Raw genomic sequence first — 18,591 nt, 5'->3', positions numbered from 1 at the left:
CTGCCCACTTTCCCAAGACAACATAAAAACACTGTAATCTTGCATTCAGGCAGAAATGCTAATTATCTCCCTTTCAATCTCGTTCATTTTAGAAACAGACTGTTTGTAGCATTACTGTTCACAAGCTTCCACATTAAACACCTTTCTAGGATTTTGGGAGACTCAGAGTTTATCCGTTGTAAAAACAAAGACTGCTGCCATTGTCTCTAAATGTAACTACCGAGTTCTCAATAAACCAATCTTGGCCTTTCTTTGATTATTAAAACAATCTAGGTTCACTGTGAACCAGACTGCACATGACATAGTCACATGATTGCTTTCCTTTCCACTAAGTTTAATGCTAAAATCCCAAAGCATAATAACCTTATAAACCTCATATTTTTAACACTGTGTTACAACCATTTAAAATATTCGAGTGTTGATTTTGTAATTATGAACATTTTTAAATTGTGTTTTATTCTGGAATCCTTCTCACTTAGGAAGATACATTTAAGTATTAAGTTGCATTTCATCCAAACTGAGAATGGAATGCAAAAGGCATGTGATGATTTTTAGCCTAATATCCTTTCATAGCACTCTGTTAGCCTTATATGTTTGTACTTCTAGATCTCGCTGCTCATGTCAAAGCTGTATTTTGAACATAATTTTACTCTAATCTTTGTAAAATTAATTTCAAAGCATTGTACACTAATCAGTTTAGTTTGCTGATACCTTAAGCTAACATTCTTTAATTTTCTTGTGATTAAAATTTGCTTCATTTAATTCTTTCTGTGATTTTTTTCTTCCATTGAGAGCAATTTGGATAAATTATGAAACATATTTTCATGGAGATTACATTATATATTTGTCTATAAATAAAGGAACATGAAATACTGAAATGAATCTGATACAAATATACAACACTATTAATATTCATGAGATAATTAATTGCTTAGAAAATACTTCTAATTATTATGATGTGTGGTTGCTTTACTTAAACTTACTAGCGTTCTCATTTGCTACTATTTCTTTATAATGTGCTTTTTAATATGCTGTCCTTTTAATATTTCAATTGTGGAAAATGTTTTCAATGGCTGCAGTTTCACATTTTCCATCTCTTTGTGAATATACTGTACTAAAGGTCAAGGATTGTTTTTCCCAACAACAACAAAAATAGCTCCTGATTGTCATCAATATATATTATTTGTTTTCAACTTAGATAGGATTGTAGGATTTAGTGCCATTATTTTAATCTGTTACACAATATGAAGCATAGCACTTAAAACACAGACTAATAAGGCCCAGTTTGATCTTATGTGGATGGAAAGTTTTAAGTTTGAACTGTGGGTGACTTTAACATCCTAGGCTCATTAACAAGCTCTCAGGTTTGCTGGCCAAGACAGGCAGCTAACTGGAGGATGGGAGCACCACCTTGGGTAGAACGGTCTTTAGCACCTAATTAAGCTGTGGAGGAGCATTTCAATAGGGCTTCCAATTATTGATTGGGAAAGGGGAGGGTTTTTCTTTTTGTGGTTTAGATAAGTGCTTTCATAAGGAAAGGTTGTATTCAAAAAATTAATTTGATTCTTTTGAGTGTCTGGTGGTCTTAGCTCCCTTCTGTTAAAGACATCGGGAAAGAAAGACTTCCAACTCAGGACCATTGTGAAAATAGCAATAAGTCACCAGCAATGTAATTGAAGCTGCATCAACATATTTATATTGAGAGCCTGCTGATTTTCAGAAGAGATGTTTATCCCTCTGTTCAGCAGATAAATGCAAGGAGACAGAAGAACCTTCATGCGTAAGTTAGCCAAGCAATTTTAACTGTCTATCTGGTTTTGACTGGGTTTAAACAGCCCCTTAAAATATAGCAGCTCATGAAATTGCAGGTCCTATATTACAGTCCATATTATGCTCATTTTTGTAAGAGTTGTGGTGTTCAAGACAGGTTTTTAATGATCGTTGGAAAATCCAATACTTAGATTAGATTCCCTACAGCATGGAAACAGGCCCTTTGGCCGAACAAGTCCACACTAACCCTCCAAAGAGTAACCCACCCCTCCTCTGACTATTGCACCTAATGACTATGGACAATTTAGCATGGTTAATTCACCTGGCTTGCATATCTTTGGAACATGGGAGGAAACCCACCGACACAGGGAGAACGTGCAGACTCCACACAGACAGCCACCCAGGACTGGAATCAAACATGGGACCCTGGTGCTATGAGGCAGCAGTGCTAACTGCTGATCCACCATGCCACCACTGTGAATTAGCAATAATTCATCAAAGTTTAAGACTTCATATCTAGATGAACATTTTGGGAAGGACCCCATTATATTCGATGCCTGCCACTTTCCTACTGCACCAAAATTTTCTTAGACAGTAGCAAAGGTACATTCTGTGTTTGACCCCACTGCAAGAGGAACAACAGCAAAAGAGGTGGCATACATTGCCTCCTACAATTCTTGCCCATTCCAGCCGTGTTGTGCCCAGGTTAATATATACTTATTGACTAGGACTCCATCCAGACAGAAGAGGGGCTCACAATAGTTTGAAAGGTCTGTTTTCTTCCTGCAGTTCCCTGCAAATTGACCAAGTCCCTTTCTAGGGAATGGAACCAGCGATTGTTTTTCAGCAACAACCTTATCCTTTTTTTAGCCCCTTTGGTATTTCACCCAAGGTTGGCCTTACATGATAAAGTATCCTTCCTCTGACGGAACATATATGGGTGTTATGCCAGCATAAGCATTCGCATTGGCCCATTTTATTTATATGTAAAAGTCTCTGATTCCAGGGAATCAGACACCTAAAACGTAATAGTCAGGACAGACCTACAAGTTCTTGGGCTTTTTAGTTGTTTCAGAACACACACTGTAGGTAGGAAAAAATACTAAGGTGACCAGCTAAGTATTCGGTAACGAAGTTAGTAGTTTCAGAACATCTTATTAATTCCTCTGTTCATAATGTCATATGAACCAATATTAAAATGAGTCAAAACTTGAGAACAAACCTAATTGTGTTATTTACACTAGTCAAAATTTGAAGTCTGTTACATAAGCATGTTGTGAAGCATATACTGCAATGGTACTCAAGGATTGTTAGAACTTAATATATTTACTTCTCTTATTTAGATGTAACACAAATTTCTTATGTTCTGCTCACCAATATCTTTAAAACATTCAAAGTTTGTGTGAAGATTTGTAGCTCGGGTGCTTGTTGTGGTGGTTCTGTTCGCCGAGCTGGAGGTTTTTGTTGCAAACGTTTCGTCCCCTGGCTAGGAGACATCATCAGTGCTGTGGAGCCTCCTGCGAAGCACTTCTTTGATGTTTCTTCCGGCATTTATAGTGGTCTGTCCTTGCCGCTTCCGGGTGTCAGTTTCAGCTGTCCGCTGTAGTGATTGGTATATTGGAACAAAGGAGCCAATACCCAACTTACTAGAACAAAGGAGCCAATACCCAACATGAGCAAAACTAATGTAGTTTATAAAATACCATGCAAGGACTGCACAAAACACTATATAGGACAAACAGGAAGACAGCTAACAATCCGCATACATGAACACCAACTAGCCACGAAACGACACGACCAGCTATCCCTAGTAGCCACACACTCAGACAACAAGCAACATGAATTCGACTGGGAAAACACTACTATCATAGGGCAAGCCAGACAGAGAACAGCCAGGGAATTCCTAGAGGCATGGCATTCATCCACAAATTCCATCAACAGACACATCGACCTGGATCCAATATACCAATCACTACAGCGGACAGCTGAAACTGACACCCGGAAGCGGCAAGGACAGACCACTATAAATGCTGGAAGAAACATCAAAGAAGCGCTTCGCAGGAGGCTCCATAGCACTGATGATGTCTCCAAGCCAGGGGACGAAACGTTTGCAACAAAAACTTCCAGCTCGGCGAACAGAACCACTACATCTTTAAAATATCTTGGATGTGCTTGCAATGTTCATACAATTTCCATTATGTACAGCACACAGAATTCCATTCCTTCGCTCTTAGTAGGAGAATTAACATGTAGGGTAGACATTACACATTTGGGTGCATTCTAGCTTATTAATAAATGAGTAATAGTTATGGATGTCTAGTTCAAAACAGACAAGCTTTTCCTATTAGTGACTCTTAAAAGTCAAGCAAAGCTTTATTCTGCACTGTTTTGAAATTATTTGGTCCATAACCCATTTTGTTCTGACATTACATTTTCGACCTGGTAGTGTGTAATGAGACAGAGTTAATTAATGACATCATAGTAAAGTAGCCTCTGTAGTCATAACTTGATTGAATTTCACATTCAATTTAAGTTGGGAAACATGAGTCTGAGATTGATGGTTTAAGTTTAAATAAAGCTGAAAATGTATTGCTGGAAAAGCGCAGCAGGTCAGGCAGTATCCAAGGAGCAGGAGAATCGACGTTTTGGGCATGAGCCCTTCTTCAGGAAGGGCTGCACTTTTCCAGCAACACATTTTCAGCTCTGATCTCCAGCATCTGCAGTCCTCACTTTCTCCTCTAAGTTTAAATAAAGACAATTAAAGGTTTATGGAGATAAAGTTGAATAAAGTGGACTGGGAAAATAGGCTAAAGATAGGATGAACAGAAATGATGACAGATATTTAAGGAGATATTTCATCATTCTCAACAAAGATATTATTTTATGCTGAAAGACAGACTCTATGAGGCTAGCTTTCAGGTACAGCAAGTGATAAGGAAGGCAAATAGAATTACATGTTAGTGGAATGGAATATAAAAATAGAGAAATGATACTACATTGTTAGAGAAGCTTAATGAGAGCATATTAGGATTAAGAGTATAGGAACAGGGGTAAATCATTCTGTTGAGGCTGCGCACCAATCAATACGATTGTGGCGACATGAGTACTTCAATGCCTTTACCCACTTATCCCATTGCCAATAGAATGCAGAATTATCAGAAATCAACCAATCTCCAACTTACCATTATCAAAGACTGAGCTTCTACAAGCCTCTACTGTTGAGAATTCCTAAGACTCACAACCCACTGATAAAAAAATTCTCATCTCAGATCTAAGTAGCATCTCTTTATTTTTGAGTGCAACTACCATTCTATTCCTTCAAGTATTTTGTAAATTTCAATGAAATGGGACTCATGGGATGTGAGGGTCACTGGCTGGGCCAGCATTTGTAGAAGAAAAAAGGGGTGGCATGGTGTCTCAGTGGTTAGCTCTGCTGCATCACAGCGTCAGGGACCTAGGTTCAATTCCAGCCTAGGCAACTGTATGGAGTTAGAACATTATCAGAGTGGGTTTCCTCTGGGTGCTCTGGTTTCCTCCCACACTCCAATGATGTACACGTTAGCTGCACTGACCGTGGAAATTTTGGGGTTGCAGGGCTAGCTCTTAGAGAGTCAGCAAAGATTTGATGGACCAATTGGCCTCTTTCTACACTGTACAAATTGTATGATTCCAGGAGATCACCTCTCCTTCTTCAAATCTCTAGAGAATACTGGCCTAATTTTCTTAATCTCTCTTCAAAGGACAATCCCACCATCCCAGGAACAAGCTGGATGAAACTTTGTTGTACTCCTTGCATGGGCAAGCTTTCCTCAGATAAGGTGACACAAAGTACTCTAGATTATCTGACTAAGCTCATTTACAATTGAAGCAAGATTTCACGTCTCCTATGCTCAGATCCTTTTGCAATAGAGGCTGACATTCCATTAGTCCTCCTAATAGCTTGCTGCGCCTGTAAGTTAGCCTTCTGCATCTTATCAATGAGGACCCACTGTAACCTCTCCACCTCATCCAATTTGTGCCTTATGCCATCATAATTTACCTTATTCAACTTTGACACCCTTGCTTCAGATAAACTACCTCACTTTCAAATGCAATGTAAATTTTTATTATATTGTGGTCACTCGACCCTCAAGGCTCTTTTACAACATGACGGTTAATTAGCTCTTTTTCGGTACATAATCCTAGGTCTAAAGTAGAATGCCCTCTATTTGGCTCTTCAACACGCTGTTCTGGAAAACCACCTGTAACACACTCAAGAAGCCCATTGTCCACAGCTTTAGTGCTCAGTTGGTTTAGTGCTCAGTTGGTTTAGTGCTCAGATTGAATCACCCATGATTACTGCTTAGCCCTTGCTACATGTTTTTCTCATCTCTTGATTAATGCCATGTTCCACACCACCATTATAACTATAAATAATGTCTGCTGCCACTCGTTGCTTTTTAGCTCTACCAGGATTCCAGGGGGAAGTGAGGACTGCAGATCACAGTTAAAAGTGTGGTGCTGGAAAAGCACAGCAGGTCAGGCAGCATCAGAGGAGCAGAAGAATCAAAGTTTCAGGTATAAGATTCCTGGTGAAGGGCTTATGCCTGAAACTTTGATTCTCCTGCTTTTCAGATGCTGCCTAACCTACTGTGCTTTTCCAGCACCACACTCTCAACTCCAATCAGATTCCACGCACAGTTCTTCAGAACAGAGATCCCCCTTCTGAATGGACATATACCCATCTCTTACTATAAGTACATCACCTCGTTATTTCCTTCTTTTCTGTCCTTTCTGAATGTCAAATATCTTTGAGTATTCATTTCCCATGGTCATGATGCACCCATGTTTCTGTAATGGCAATTAGATCGTACCTTTTCATAGAGTCATAGAGGTGTACAGCATGGATGTCCAATCCGTTCATGGCAACCAGATATCCATTTTAAATGTTGCAATTGTAGCAGCCTCCACCACTTCCTCGGGCAGCTCATTCCATACACATACCACCCTCTGCGTGAAAACGTTGCCCCTTAGGTCTCTTTTATGTCTTTCCCCTCTCACTCTAAACATATGCCTTCCAGTTCTGGACTCCCCCACCCCAGAGAAAAGACTTTGTCTATTTATCCTATCCATATCCCTCTATAAGGTCACCCCTCAGCCTACAACAGCCCCACCCTATTCAACCCATAGCTCAAATCCTCCAAACCTGGCAACATCCTTGTAAATCTTTTCTGAACCCTTTCAAGTTTCACAATATCTTTTCAATAGGAAGGAGACCAGAATTGCACACAATATTCTGACAGTGGCCTAATCAATGTCCTGTACAGCCACAACATGACCTCCCAAATCCTGTTCTCAATTATCTGACCAATAGAGGAAAGCATACCTAACGCCTTCTTCACTATCCTATCTTATTGCAATTCTACTTTCAAGGAGCTATTTAAAGGGATAGACATAGTAGCTGCAGTGAAAAATAAGGGAATGCTACATTCCTTGTTGCACATGTTGCCTGTAATCAGGCAGGGAACCTTTTGACATTTTGACATCATTCTGCTTTTCGTTGCATATTTGATGTACATGCATTAAAATGTACATGACAATTTTTTCAAAGCCTTGCATTTGTATTCTTGTGCTGTCAGCCGAAACAAAGTTATGTTCTGCATAAAAGGAGGTATATTTACCATATTGGGTCAGTTAGCTGGACAGCTGGTGAATAATGCCAAGAGCATGGGTTCAATTTCTGGCAAGGTTAGTATGAAAGACTCTCCATTTCAACCTTTCCTCTCGCTTATGGTGACCCTCAGTTTAAGCCTCCATGCACTGTCTCTTTCTAATGAGAGAGAAGCCCTAAGGCCTGCTAAGATTATAGTGACTTCACCTTCTATCCCCATACCAATCTCCCCATCATTGGTCAATGAATGTGGAGAGATATGGAACAATTCATCATGAGTCAATTTACTTTTTTTTAAAAAAGGTGATCTATAATTACAGTCGCAGTAATAAACACTTAAGCATTAATCACCAGTGGCACTGAGAATTAAATATTTTTCCATTTAATCTTCACAAGCCAGAAGGTTAGCTATTAGAATAGTGGTGGTCCTGTATACATTGATTATGTGTTAATTTCAAATTGACCAACTCTATTTACTGCACTGAATGTAAATCAACAGAGACATGATGTATTAACTATCTGTTTTTTAATGCAGCCCATGATTTAAATATTCTGTATTTTGTGTATGACCACTACTTTGGCTTTCCAATAAATGTTCTACAATGGAAAAATGGATTGTAACAGCTGTTGTTGCGGGTTGTGACATGCCTTCAGAAAAAAGCCCTGCAATACCTTTTAAAATCTGTGAGAACAGGATTTATGAGGTAGTTTAACATCAAACACCTGCTGCTTTCATTAAACGAATTAAAATGTCACAGAGCAGATTTTGCAAAGACAATCAGTGAACTGTTAATATTATGTAGCCACGCTTGAGGAAATGAATGTGCAAACCCACTAGTTTTTCTTTAATGGATTTACTTTGAATGAATAGTTGTGGGATTAGAATTCAATCCCCCTGCAAATTATGGTCTGTTTCTAGGTGCAAAGAGGAACTCCCAGGAATCCATCAGTTCAGCACCAATAGCTAAGGATTTAAACTACAATGGAAGTGCACCATTATCTCAAACTGAACATGTGATTAAAATAAGAAAAACAATTTATACCACAACAGAAATTCAGATGAGCTAATGTTGCGTGCAAATTGTATTTATTTTAGTTGCCACAGAGCAAAATGTTTTGCCCTTTTGAGGATTTCACTTATCTTTACACAATCACGGTGGCACAGTGGTTAGCACTGCTGCCTCACAGCGCCAGGGACCTGGGTTCAATTCCCGCCTCAGGCGACTGACTGTGTGGAGTTTGCACGTTCTCCCCGTGTCTGCGTGGGTTTCCTCCGGGTGCTCCGGTTTCCTCCCACAGTCCAAAGACGTGCGGGTCAGGTTAATTGGCCATGCTAAATTGCCCGTAGCGTTAGGTAAGGGGTATATGTAGGGGTATGGGTGGATTGCGGGTCGGTGTGGACTTGTTGGGCCGAAGGGCCTGTTTCCACACTGTAAGTAATCTAATCAAATCAATAATTAGGATTCTGCGACACATTTAAACATTTTTTCCTTTTTTTTCCTAACTACTTCACAATATTTAAAATATCCCTTTTAAGGTTATATAAGAAATCTGAGAAACCTCCTGAACGAAAATGAATAAACACACTGGCTGCTTTCCCTTGATTGTCTCCAGCTTTATTATTTGTATATTGGGATTAATAAGGTGAAATATCGAAGTATTCTTGAATCACTTCCTTCAAAAACACCCTCATGAGTACCAAAAAAAAATCCAAGATGCCTATTAACAATAACTGTATAGTTTGAAAAATAAACCTCTTGAATTGGCTTTAAAGTTGTAAATAGATATCCAAAATAATAATCTATATTAATGAGTATCAAATAATATGACAAATAAAGATTAGTCAATTTGTATTTTATTCAAGTTGATCAACAAAACTAATTATAACCTTCAGCTGTAAAGGCCAAGCAGCTGGCCAGACAAATATTTAACTTTACTTCTTTCTAGTCCACCTAAAATGAAGATTTCAATTATATCTTTACAGACATTGTATATAACTATAACTGATTACACCTTAAACCCAATGAACACAATGTGAATTGAAAAGCTTGATAATTCAAAAATATTTTCTGCAATAAGAACTTAGAATATTTCTTAGTATTTTCTTGCCTTCAACAAGAATTCTAACTTCTCTAATCTTTTACATATAATATTTCTGTGCTGTTAATGCATGCCAGCTTTCAGGCTTTTCACAACTAACAATGTGCATAAGATGTCAACGCGATGTTGTGGTATGTATCTTTCTTTCTACTGAATTTAGTCTTAACATTTTGTGAAGTTTTCTATAAATGTAAGTAACTATATTCATCTTTGTTGTTCCCTCAATCAACAGCCTTAAGATCTAAAATGACCAGGCTAGGTAAAAAGGTGATGATGTGAAGTGGAGGCTTCGATCCAACAGTAACTTGACCACTAATTCTACCTGGAACATTGGGAAGTAACGTGACCTGTTAAATACAGGTTGAAATTACCCTCCAAATCATCTATGACTCAACTACAGAATTCAAACAATATGTTGTATCCATTGCATTTGTATAACCTATTACTTACCTCAATTTAATTGAGTTATCCAATTATTTGTACTCTATATTGCTTGTGGAAAACAGTATTAGGCTCAAATACCTGTTGCAAGCTTGTTGTAAAAAGGGACGTGAAGCTAATTCACCAACAAAGTGGCTCAGTGGTTGGCATTGCTGCCTCACAGTTCCAGGATTCTCGGTTTGATTCCACCCTTGGGCACTTTGTGGAATTTATACACTTTCCCCATATCTGCGTGGGGTTCCTCCGAGTGCTCTGATTTCCTTCCGAAGTGTGCAGGATAGGTGGATTGGCTAAGCTAAATTGCTCATAGTGTCCAGGGATGTGTAGGTTAGGTGAATTGCCATGCAAAATGGAGGGCAAAAGGTTGGGATGGGGGGGATGGTTCTGGATGGGATGCTCTTCGGATGGTTAGTGTGGACTTGGCGGACCAACTGGCCTGCTTCCATACTGTAGGAATTCTATGATTCTATGACATGCATCAGCAATATTAAAGTTCTGCACTACCAATTGGCTATTGCAAAATGGAATTAGTTTTAGTTTTGAAACTGATTTTCACATACATTTTTAGTTTGAAAGATTGTGAGTAATAAAGTTCTTTTGCCAAAACTATTTGTGCTGTGATTTTGTTTCAAATTCATATGTAAAAGAATTGGAGACCTTTTTCACATAAACAACATTTTCCAGAAAATACATTGAGCCTCATGATAACGAAGCCCTTTTGGAGGTACACAACAAGTCAATAATTGACTTTTTACTTGATTTTCTTACTAATACAGTTGCTTTAAGCTTCGACACTTCAATGAGCAGTATACGATATGGCCTGCTTCATATCTGATGGAAGAATAAAATTTGCAGCCTGCAATAAATAAATATCTTGATGTTGAGATCAGAACTGGATAGCCTCATAGAAATAAATGAAATAAACTAAGTTTGTTTTCATTCATTCATGGGATGCTGATGCTCCTGGCCAGATCAGTAGCTATTGCCATCCCTAAATGTCCAGAGGGCACTTATGTGTCAGAAGCCTCATGTAGTACAGCAGATTTCCCTCCCTGAAGGGCAATGGAGGGCAAAAGGTTGGGAACCAGATGTATTGGTAATGTGAACAAGAGTGGAAAGAGAGTCACTATTTGCCAAATTCCAGATTTAAATTTCACTACTGTTATGAGCGGATTTAACCCACAGTCAAATCCCTCGAACTCAGCACCACCTTCCTAACCTGCAATCTTCTTCCTGACCTCTCCCCCCCACCCCCACTCCGGCCTATCACCCTCACCTTGACCTCCTTCCACCTATCGCATTTCCAACGCCCCTCCCCCAAGTCCCTCCTTCCTACCTTTTATCTCAGCCTGCTGGACACACTTTCCTCATTCCTGAAGAAAGGCTCATGCCCGAAACGTCGATTCTCCTGCTTCTTGGATGCTGCCTGACCTGCTGCGCTTTTCCAGCAACACATTTTCAGCTTTAACCTACATCACCAGGGTACTAGATTCAGCCTCTGGACTACTAGCCCAGGGACAATGGTCATTGGCCACCACCTGTCCTTCAGTACAGGAAGCCTTAATATTTCTTTGTCACTTTATTCTCAATTTCCCATTGAACATGTCTGAAGTATATGTTGGTTGCTGGAAGAACTCCGACTCAGAGTCGATGATCTGGAGTATGAGCTTCAAACATTATGACACATCAGGAAGGGGGAAGAGTTACCTGACACTGCGTTTCAGGAGACAGTTAGTTTAGACCCTTAGACTAACCAACTTGAATTTGGTCAATGGTCAGGGACAGGAGGGTGTGGCTGTGAGTGAGGCAGGTCAAGGGATTCAGGAGGTAGAGTTGTAGGAGCCTCAGCCCCTGTCCTTGTCCAACAGGTTCAAGAGTTTTGTTCCCTGTGTGGACAGGAATGGGGACGGCAGGGAGGATGAATGACTGACGATAGCACCATGGTGCAGGGAGCCATTCAAGTGGGGGCAGAGAAGAGAAATGTTGTTGTAATTGGGGATAGTATAGTTAGAGGCATAGACACTGTGTCCAGGATCGAGCGCCCCAAAGGTTGTGTTGCCTGCCTAGTCCTCGGGTTTGGGATATCTCATCTGGGCTACAGAGGAACTTGGAGTGGAAGGGTAAGATTTCATGGTCGTTGTCCACGTAGATACCAACAACATTGATAAAACTAGGGCAGAGGTTCTGCTAAGGGAATATGAACAGCTAGGAACTAAATTAAATAGCAGAACAAAAAAGGTAATAATCTCTGGATTACTACCTGAGCCACGAGCTAATTGGCACAGAGTCAGTCAGAGCTGAAAATATATTGCTGGAAAAGCACAGCAGGTGAGGCAGCATCCAAGGAACAGGAAATTCGACGTTTCTGGCATAAGCCCTTCATCAGGAATCACTTTCTCCCCACAGAGTCAGTCAGATCAAGCAGGTAAATGCCTGGCTCAAAGACTGGTGTGGAAGAAATGGATTTGAATTCATGGGACATTGGCACTAGCACTGGGGAAGAAGAAACCTGTTCCGATGCGACAGTCTTCAACTGAACGATGCTGGGACCACAGTCCTAGCGAATCGCATAACTAGGACTGTAGACAGGGCTTTAAACTAAATAGAGGAGGGGACAGTGAGGGTTCAGTTGTAGAGGAAATTAGAAAACCTGAATTAAAGGATGAGCTAAGAATGCAAAACTTAGGAGAAGTTATTAAACTCTCCAGCACAGACATAAATAGGACAGAGTGTATTGAAAGGGTTAGCAATCAAACTTCAAGCACACTGGATAAACAAATGACTATGAGAAGAGGATCGGTTAATACAGGACTGAAGGTGTAATACCTGAATGCATGCAGTATAAGGATGAAGGTAAATGAGCTTGAGGCTTAGATCGAAATCGGCAGGTATGATGTGGTGGGCATCACAGAGACGTGGTTGCAAGGGGATCAGGATAGGGAACTGATTATTCAAGGATATAAATCCTATCAAAAAGATAGGCAGGTGGGCAGAGTGGGTCAGGTTGCCTTGTTCGTACGAAGTGAAATTAAATCAACAGTAAGAAACAAAGTAGGGTCAGATGGTGTAGAATCTGTGAGAGTAGAATTGAGGCACCGTAAAGGTGAAAAAAAAACATAATTGGAGTTATGAACAAGCCTCCAAACAATAGTCAAGATCTGGGTGCAATATACACTAGGTGATAGAAAAGAGGTGACATGGTGGCTCAATGGTACCTCACAACGCCAGGGTCACAGGTTCAATTCCAGCCTCGGGTGACTTGTCTGTGTGGAGTTTGCACATACTCCACGTGTCTGCATGGGTTTCCTCCGGATGCTCCAGTTTCCTCCCACAATCCAAAGATCTGCAGGTTCGGTGAATTGACCATGCTAAATTGCCCATAGTATTCAGGGATGTGTAGGTTAAGTGCATCAGTTAGGGGTAAAAGTAGGGGAATGGGTCTGGGTGGATTACTCTTTGGAGGGTCGGTGTGGACTTGTTGGGCTGAATTGCTTGTTTCTACACTGTAGGGATTCTATGATTTGTAGGAAAGGCAAATTCTGGGGGATTTCAATATGCAGATGGACTGGGGAAAATCAGGTTGCTAATGGATTGCAAGTGAAGGAATTTGTGGAATGTCTACAAGACGGTTTTTTGGAGCAACTTGTGGTGAAGCCCACTAGGGAGCAGGAAATATTGGATTTAACGTTATGCAATGAGGCAGACTTGATAAGGAAGCTGAAGGTGAAGGAACCTTTAGGAGGCAGTAGTCATAATATGATTGAATTTACTCTGTAGTTTGAGAGGGAGTAGACAGAATCAGAGGTAATGGTATTACAGCTGAATAAAGGCAACTACAGAGGTATGAGGGAGGAGCTGGGTAGAACTTGCCTGGGAGAGGAGCCCAGCAGGAAAGACAGTGGAACAACAATGGCATGAGTTACTGGGAATATTTCAGGATACACAACAGAGATTCATCCCGAGGAAAACAAAGCATGGTATAGGGAGAATGAGGCAATCATGGCTGACTAGGGAAGTCAAGGATAGCATAAAAGCAAAAGAGAAAGCATATAATGTGGTGAAGGGCAGTGGGAAACCAGAGGATTGGGAAGCTTACAAAGACCAATAGAGAGCAACAAAAAAAAAGGGAGAAGATTAAATATTAAGGTAAGGTAGTCAGTAATGTAAAGGAATACAATATGAGTTTCTTTAGATATATAAAGGGAAAAAGAGAGGAAAAGTTGGGCATTGGGCTGCTGGAAAATAATGCTGGGGAGATAGTAGTGGGGAACAAGGAAATGGCTGAGGAACTCAATAATTATTTTGTGTCAATCTTCACAGAGTAATATCCCAAAAATCAAGAGAATGAAGGGGGATGGCTGAGCATGGTGGCCATCACCAAGGACAAGGTGCTAGAAAAACTGAATGGCCTGGAGGTGGATAAATCACCTGGACCAGATGGATTATAGTCAAAAATTGTGGTACTGGTAAAGCATAGCCAGTCAGGAAGCATCTGAGGAGCATGAGAGTCGACATTTCGAGCATAAACCCTTCATCAGGAACCTGATGAAGAGCTTATGCTCAAAACGATGACTCTCCTGCTCCTCGGATGCTGCCTGACTGGCTGCGCTTTTCCAGCACAACACTTTTTGACTCTGATCTCCAGCATCTGCAGTCCTCACTTTCTCCCAGATAAACAGAGTTCAAAGGGAGATAGCTAAGGAGATTGTGAAGGCATTAGTGATGATCTCTCTGGAATCACTAGAATCAGGGAGGGCTCCAGAGGACTGGAATGTCACTAACGTGATACCCCTTGTTTAAAAAGGGAGTAAGGCAAAAGATGGAAAATTACAGACCGATTAGCCTAATCTTGGTTGTGGGAAAGATTCTGGAATCCATTGTAAAGGATGCAATTTCTGAATACTTGGAAATATATGGTAAAATAGGGCAAAGTCAGCATGGTTTCATCATAAGATCATAAGACATAGGAGTGAAAGTAAGGCCATTTGGCCCATCGAGTCCACTCCACTATTCAATCATGGCTGATGGGCATTTCAACTCCACTTACCCGCATTCTCCCCATAGCCCATAATTTCTTGTGACATCAAGAATTTATCAATCTATGCCTTGAAGACATTTACCATCCCGGCCTCCACTGCACTCTGCGGCAATGAATTCCACAGGCCCACCACTCTTTGGCTAAAGAAATGTCTCCACATTTCTGTTCTGAATTTAACCCCTCTAATTCTAAGGCTGTGTCCACGGGTCCTAATCTACTTGCCTAACGGAAACAATTTGCTAGTGTCCACCCTTTCCAAGCCATGTATTATCTTGTAAGTTTCTATTAGATCTCCCTTAATCTTCTAAACTCCAATGAATACAATCCCAGGATCCTCAGCCGTTCCTCGTATGTTAGACCTACCATTCCAGGGATCATCCGTGTGAATCTCCACTGGACACGCTCCAGTGCCAGTATGCCCTTCCTGAGGTGTGGGAACCAAAACTGGACACAGTACTCCAAATGGGGCCTAACCAGAGCTTTATAAAGTCTCAGTAGCACAAGACTTTTATATTCCAAACCTCTTGAGATAAATGACAACATTGCATTCGCTTTCTTAATCACGGACTCAACCTGCATGTTTACCTTTAGTGAATTCTCGACTAGCATTCCCAGATCCCTTGTACTTTGACTTTACAAATTTTCTCACCATTTAGAAAGTAGTCCATGCTTGTTTTCCTTTTTTCCAAAGTGCAAGACCTCGCATTTACTCACATTGAATTCCATCAGCCATTTCCGGGACCACTCTCCCAAACTGTCTAGATCCTTCTGCAGCCTCCCCACTTCCTCAGTACTACCTGCCTGTCCACCTAACTTTGTATCATCGGCAAACTTTGCTAGAATGCCCCCAGTCCCTTCATCCGGATCATTAATATATAATGTGAACAGCTGCGGCCCCAACACTGAACCCTGCGAGACACTGCTTGTCACTGGCTGCCATTCCAAAAAAGAACTTTATATCCCAACTCTCTGCCTTCTGTCAGACAGCCAAACCTCAATCCATCCCAGTAGCTCACCTCGAACACCATGGGCCCTCACCTTGCTCAGCAGCCTCCCGCGTGGCACCTTATCAAAGGCCTTTTGGAAGTCTAGATAGACCATATCCACTGGGTTTCCCTGGTCTAACCTACTTGTCACTTCTTCAAAGAATTCCAACAGGTTTGTCAGGCACAACTTCCCCTTACTAAATCCATGTTGACTTGTTCTAATCAGACTCTGCTCTTCCAAGAATTTAGAAACCTCATTCTTAATGATGGATTCTAGAATTTTACCAACAACTGAGGTTAAGCTGATTGGTCTATAATTTTCCATCTTTTGTCTTGATCCTTTCTTGAACAAGGGGGTTACAACAGTGATCTTCCAGTCATCCGGGACTTTCCCTGACTCCAGTGACTCTTGAAAGATCTCAACCAACGCCTCCGCTATTTCCTCAGCCACCTCCCTCAGAACTCTAGGATGTATCCCATCGGGGCCTGGAGATTATCAATTTTAAGACCTTTTAGCTTTTCTAGCACTTTCTCTTTTGTAATGGCAACCATAATCAACTCAGCCCCCTGACTCCCTTTAATTGTTGGGATATTACTCATGTCTTCCACTGTGAAAACTGATGCAAAGTACTTGTTAAGTTCTCCTGCTATTTCCTTATCTCCCATCACTAGGCTTCCAGCATCAGTTTGCAGTGGCCCAATGTCTACTTTTGCCTGTCGTTTGTTTCTTATGTATTGAAAGAAACTTTTACTATCATTTCTAATATTACTGGCTAGCCTACCTTCATATTTGATCCTCTCCTTCCTTATTTCTCTCTTGGTTATCTCTGTTTGTTTTTGTAGCCTTCCTAATCTTCTGATTTCCCATTGCTCTTGGCCACTTTATAGGATCTCTCTTTTTCTTTAATACATTTCCTGACTTCCTTTGTCAGCCATGGCTGTCCAAACCCTCCTCGGATAATCTTTCTTTTCTTGGGGATGAACCTCTGTACAGTGTCCTCAATTATACCCACAAACTCCTGCCATTTTTGCTTGACTGTCTTCCCCGCTAGGCTCTGCTTCCAGTCTATTTTCGTCAGTTCCTCTCTCATGCCCTCATAATTACCTTTATTTAACTGTAACACCATTACATCTGATTTTACCTTTCAAACTGCAGACTGAACTCTACCATATTATGATCGCTGCTTCCTAAGTGTGAAGGGGAGGTCATCAAGGGGAGGTCACGCGTGACAAATCTACTAGAATTCCTTGAGGAACTATAGACCAGTGAGCCGGACATTGGTGGTGGGCAAGTTGTTGGAGGGAATCCTAAGGGACAGGAAGTACATGTATTTGGAGAGGCAAGAACTGATTAGGGATAGTCAACGTGGCTTTGTGTGTGGGAAATCATGTCTCACAACTTGATTGAGTTTTTTGAAGAAGTAATAAAGAGGATTGATGAGGGCAGCGGTAGATGTGATCTATATGGACTTCAATAAGGCGTTCGACAAGGTTCCCCATGGGAGATTAGATTAGATTACTTACAGTGTGGAAACAGGCCCTTCGGCCCAACAAGTCCACACCGACCCGCCGAAGCGCAACCCACCCAAACCCTTACATCTACCCCTTACCTAACACTACGGGCAATTTAGCATGGCCAATTAACCTGACCCGCACATCTTTGGACTGTGGGAGGAAACCGGAGCACCCGGAGGAAACCCACGCAGACACGGGGAGAACGTGCAAACTCCACACAGTCAGTCGCCTGAGTCGGGAAATGAACCCGGGTCTCAAGCGCTGTGAGGCAGCAGTGCTAACCACTGTGCCACCGTGCCGCCCACATAGACTGGTTAGCAAGGTTATATCTCATGAAATACAGGGAGAACTAGCCATGTGGATACAGAACTGGCTCAAAGGTAGAAGACAGAGGGTGGTGGTAGAGGGTTGTTTTACAGACTGGAGGCCTGTGACCAGTGGAGTGCCAAAAAGATCGGTGCTGGGTCCTCTACTTTTTGTCATTTACAGAAATGATTTGGATGTGAGCATAAGAGGTACAGTTAGTAAGTTTGCAGATTACACCAAAATTGGAGGTGTAGTGGAGAGCAAAGAAGGTTACCTCAGATTGCAACAGGATCTTGATCAGATGGGCTGAGAAGTGGCAGATGGAGTTTAATTCAGATAAATGCAAGGTGCTGCATTTTGGGAAAGCAAATCTTAGCAGGACTTATACATTTAATAGTAAGGTTCTAGAGAGTGTTGCTGAACAAAGAGACCTTGGAGTGCAGGTTCATAGCCCCTTGAAAGTGGAGTCGCAGGTAGATAAGTTAGTGAAGAAGGCATTTGGTATGCTTTCCTTTATTGGTCAGAGCATTGAGTACAGGAGTTGGGAGGTCATGATGCGGCTGTACAGGAATTGGTTAGGCCACTGTTGGAATATTGTGTGCAATTCTGGTCTTCTTCCAGAACGATGTTGTGAAACTTGGGTTCAGAAAAGATTTACAAGGATGTTGCCAAGGTTAGAGGATTTGAACTATGGGGAGAGGCTGAACAGGCTGGGGCTGTTTTCCCTGGAGCATCGGAGGCTGAGGGGTGACCTTATAGAGGCTTACAAAATTATGAGGGGCATG

General features: G+C 41.2%; 1 protein-coding gene across 6 annotated transcripts in view; it reads left to right on the top strand.

Moving 5' to 3' along the window:
• Positions 1-10,453, top strand: part of palmdb (palmdelphin b) — a 110,403-nt gene extending 99,950 nt beyond the window's left edge. For 5 of the 6 annotated variants that reach the window (XM_060829935.1, XM_060829932.1, XM_060829937.1 and 2 more), the window contains 2 exons: positions 5,511-5,588; positions 9,753-10,453. In XM_060829935.1, coding sequence (XP_060685918.1) covers positions 5,511-5,587 — 77 coding nt within the window. In that variant the 3' untranslated portion in view covers position 5,588; positions 9,753-10,453. The remainder of the gene's footprint in view (positions 1-5,510; positions 5,589-9,752) is intronic. The other variant, XM_060829936.1, reaches the window with a different exon arrangement.
• Positions 10,454-18,591: the final 8,138 nt, after the last annotated feature.

This window comes from Hemiscyllium ocellatum, chromosome 9 (genome assembly GCF_020745735.1).
Source record: "Hemiscyllium ocellatum isolate sHemOce1 chromosome 9, sHemOce1.pat.X.cur, whole genome shotgun sequence".
Lineage (NCBI taxonomy): Eukaryota > Metazoa > Chordata > Chondrichthyes > Orectolobiformes > Hemiscylliidae > Hemiscyllium > Hemiscyllium ocellatum.
Note: the sequence above shows the minus strand (reverse complement) of the source record. Positions and strands in the feature narration are given on the sequence as shown.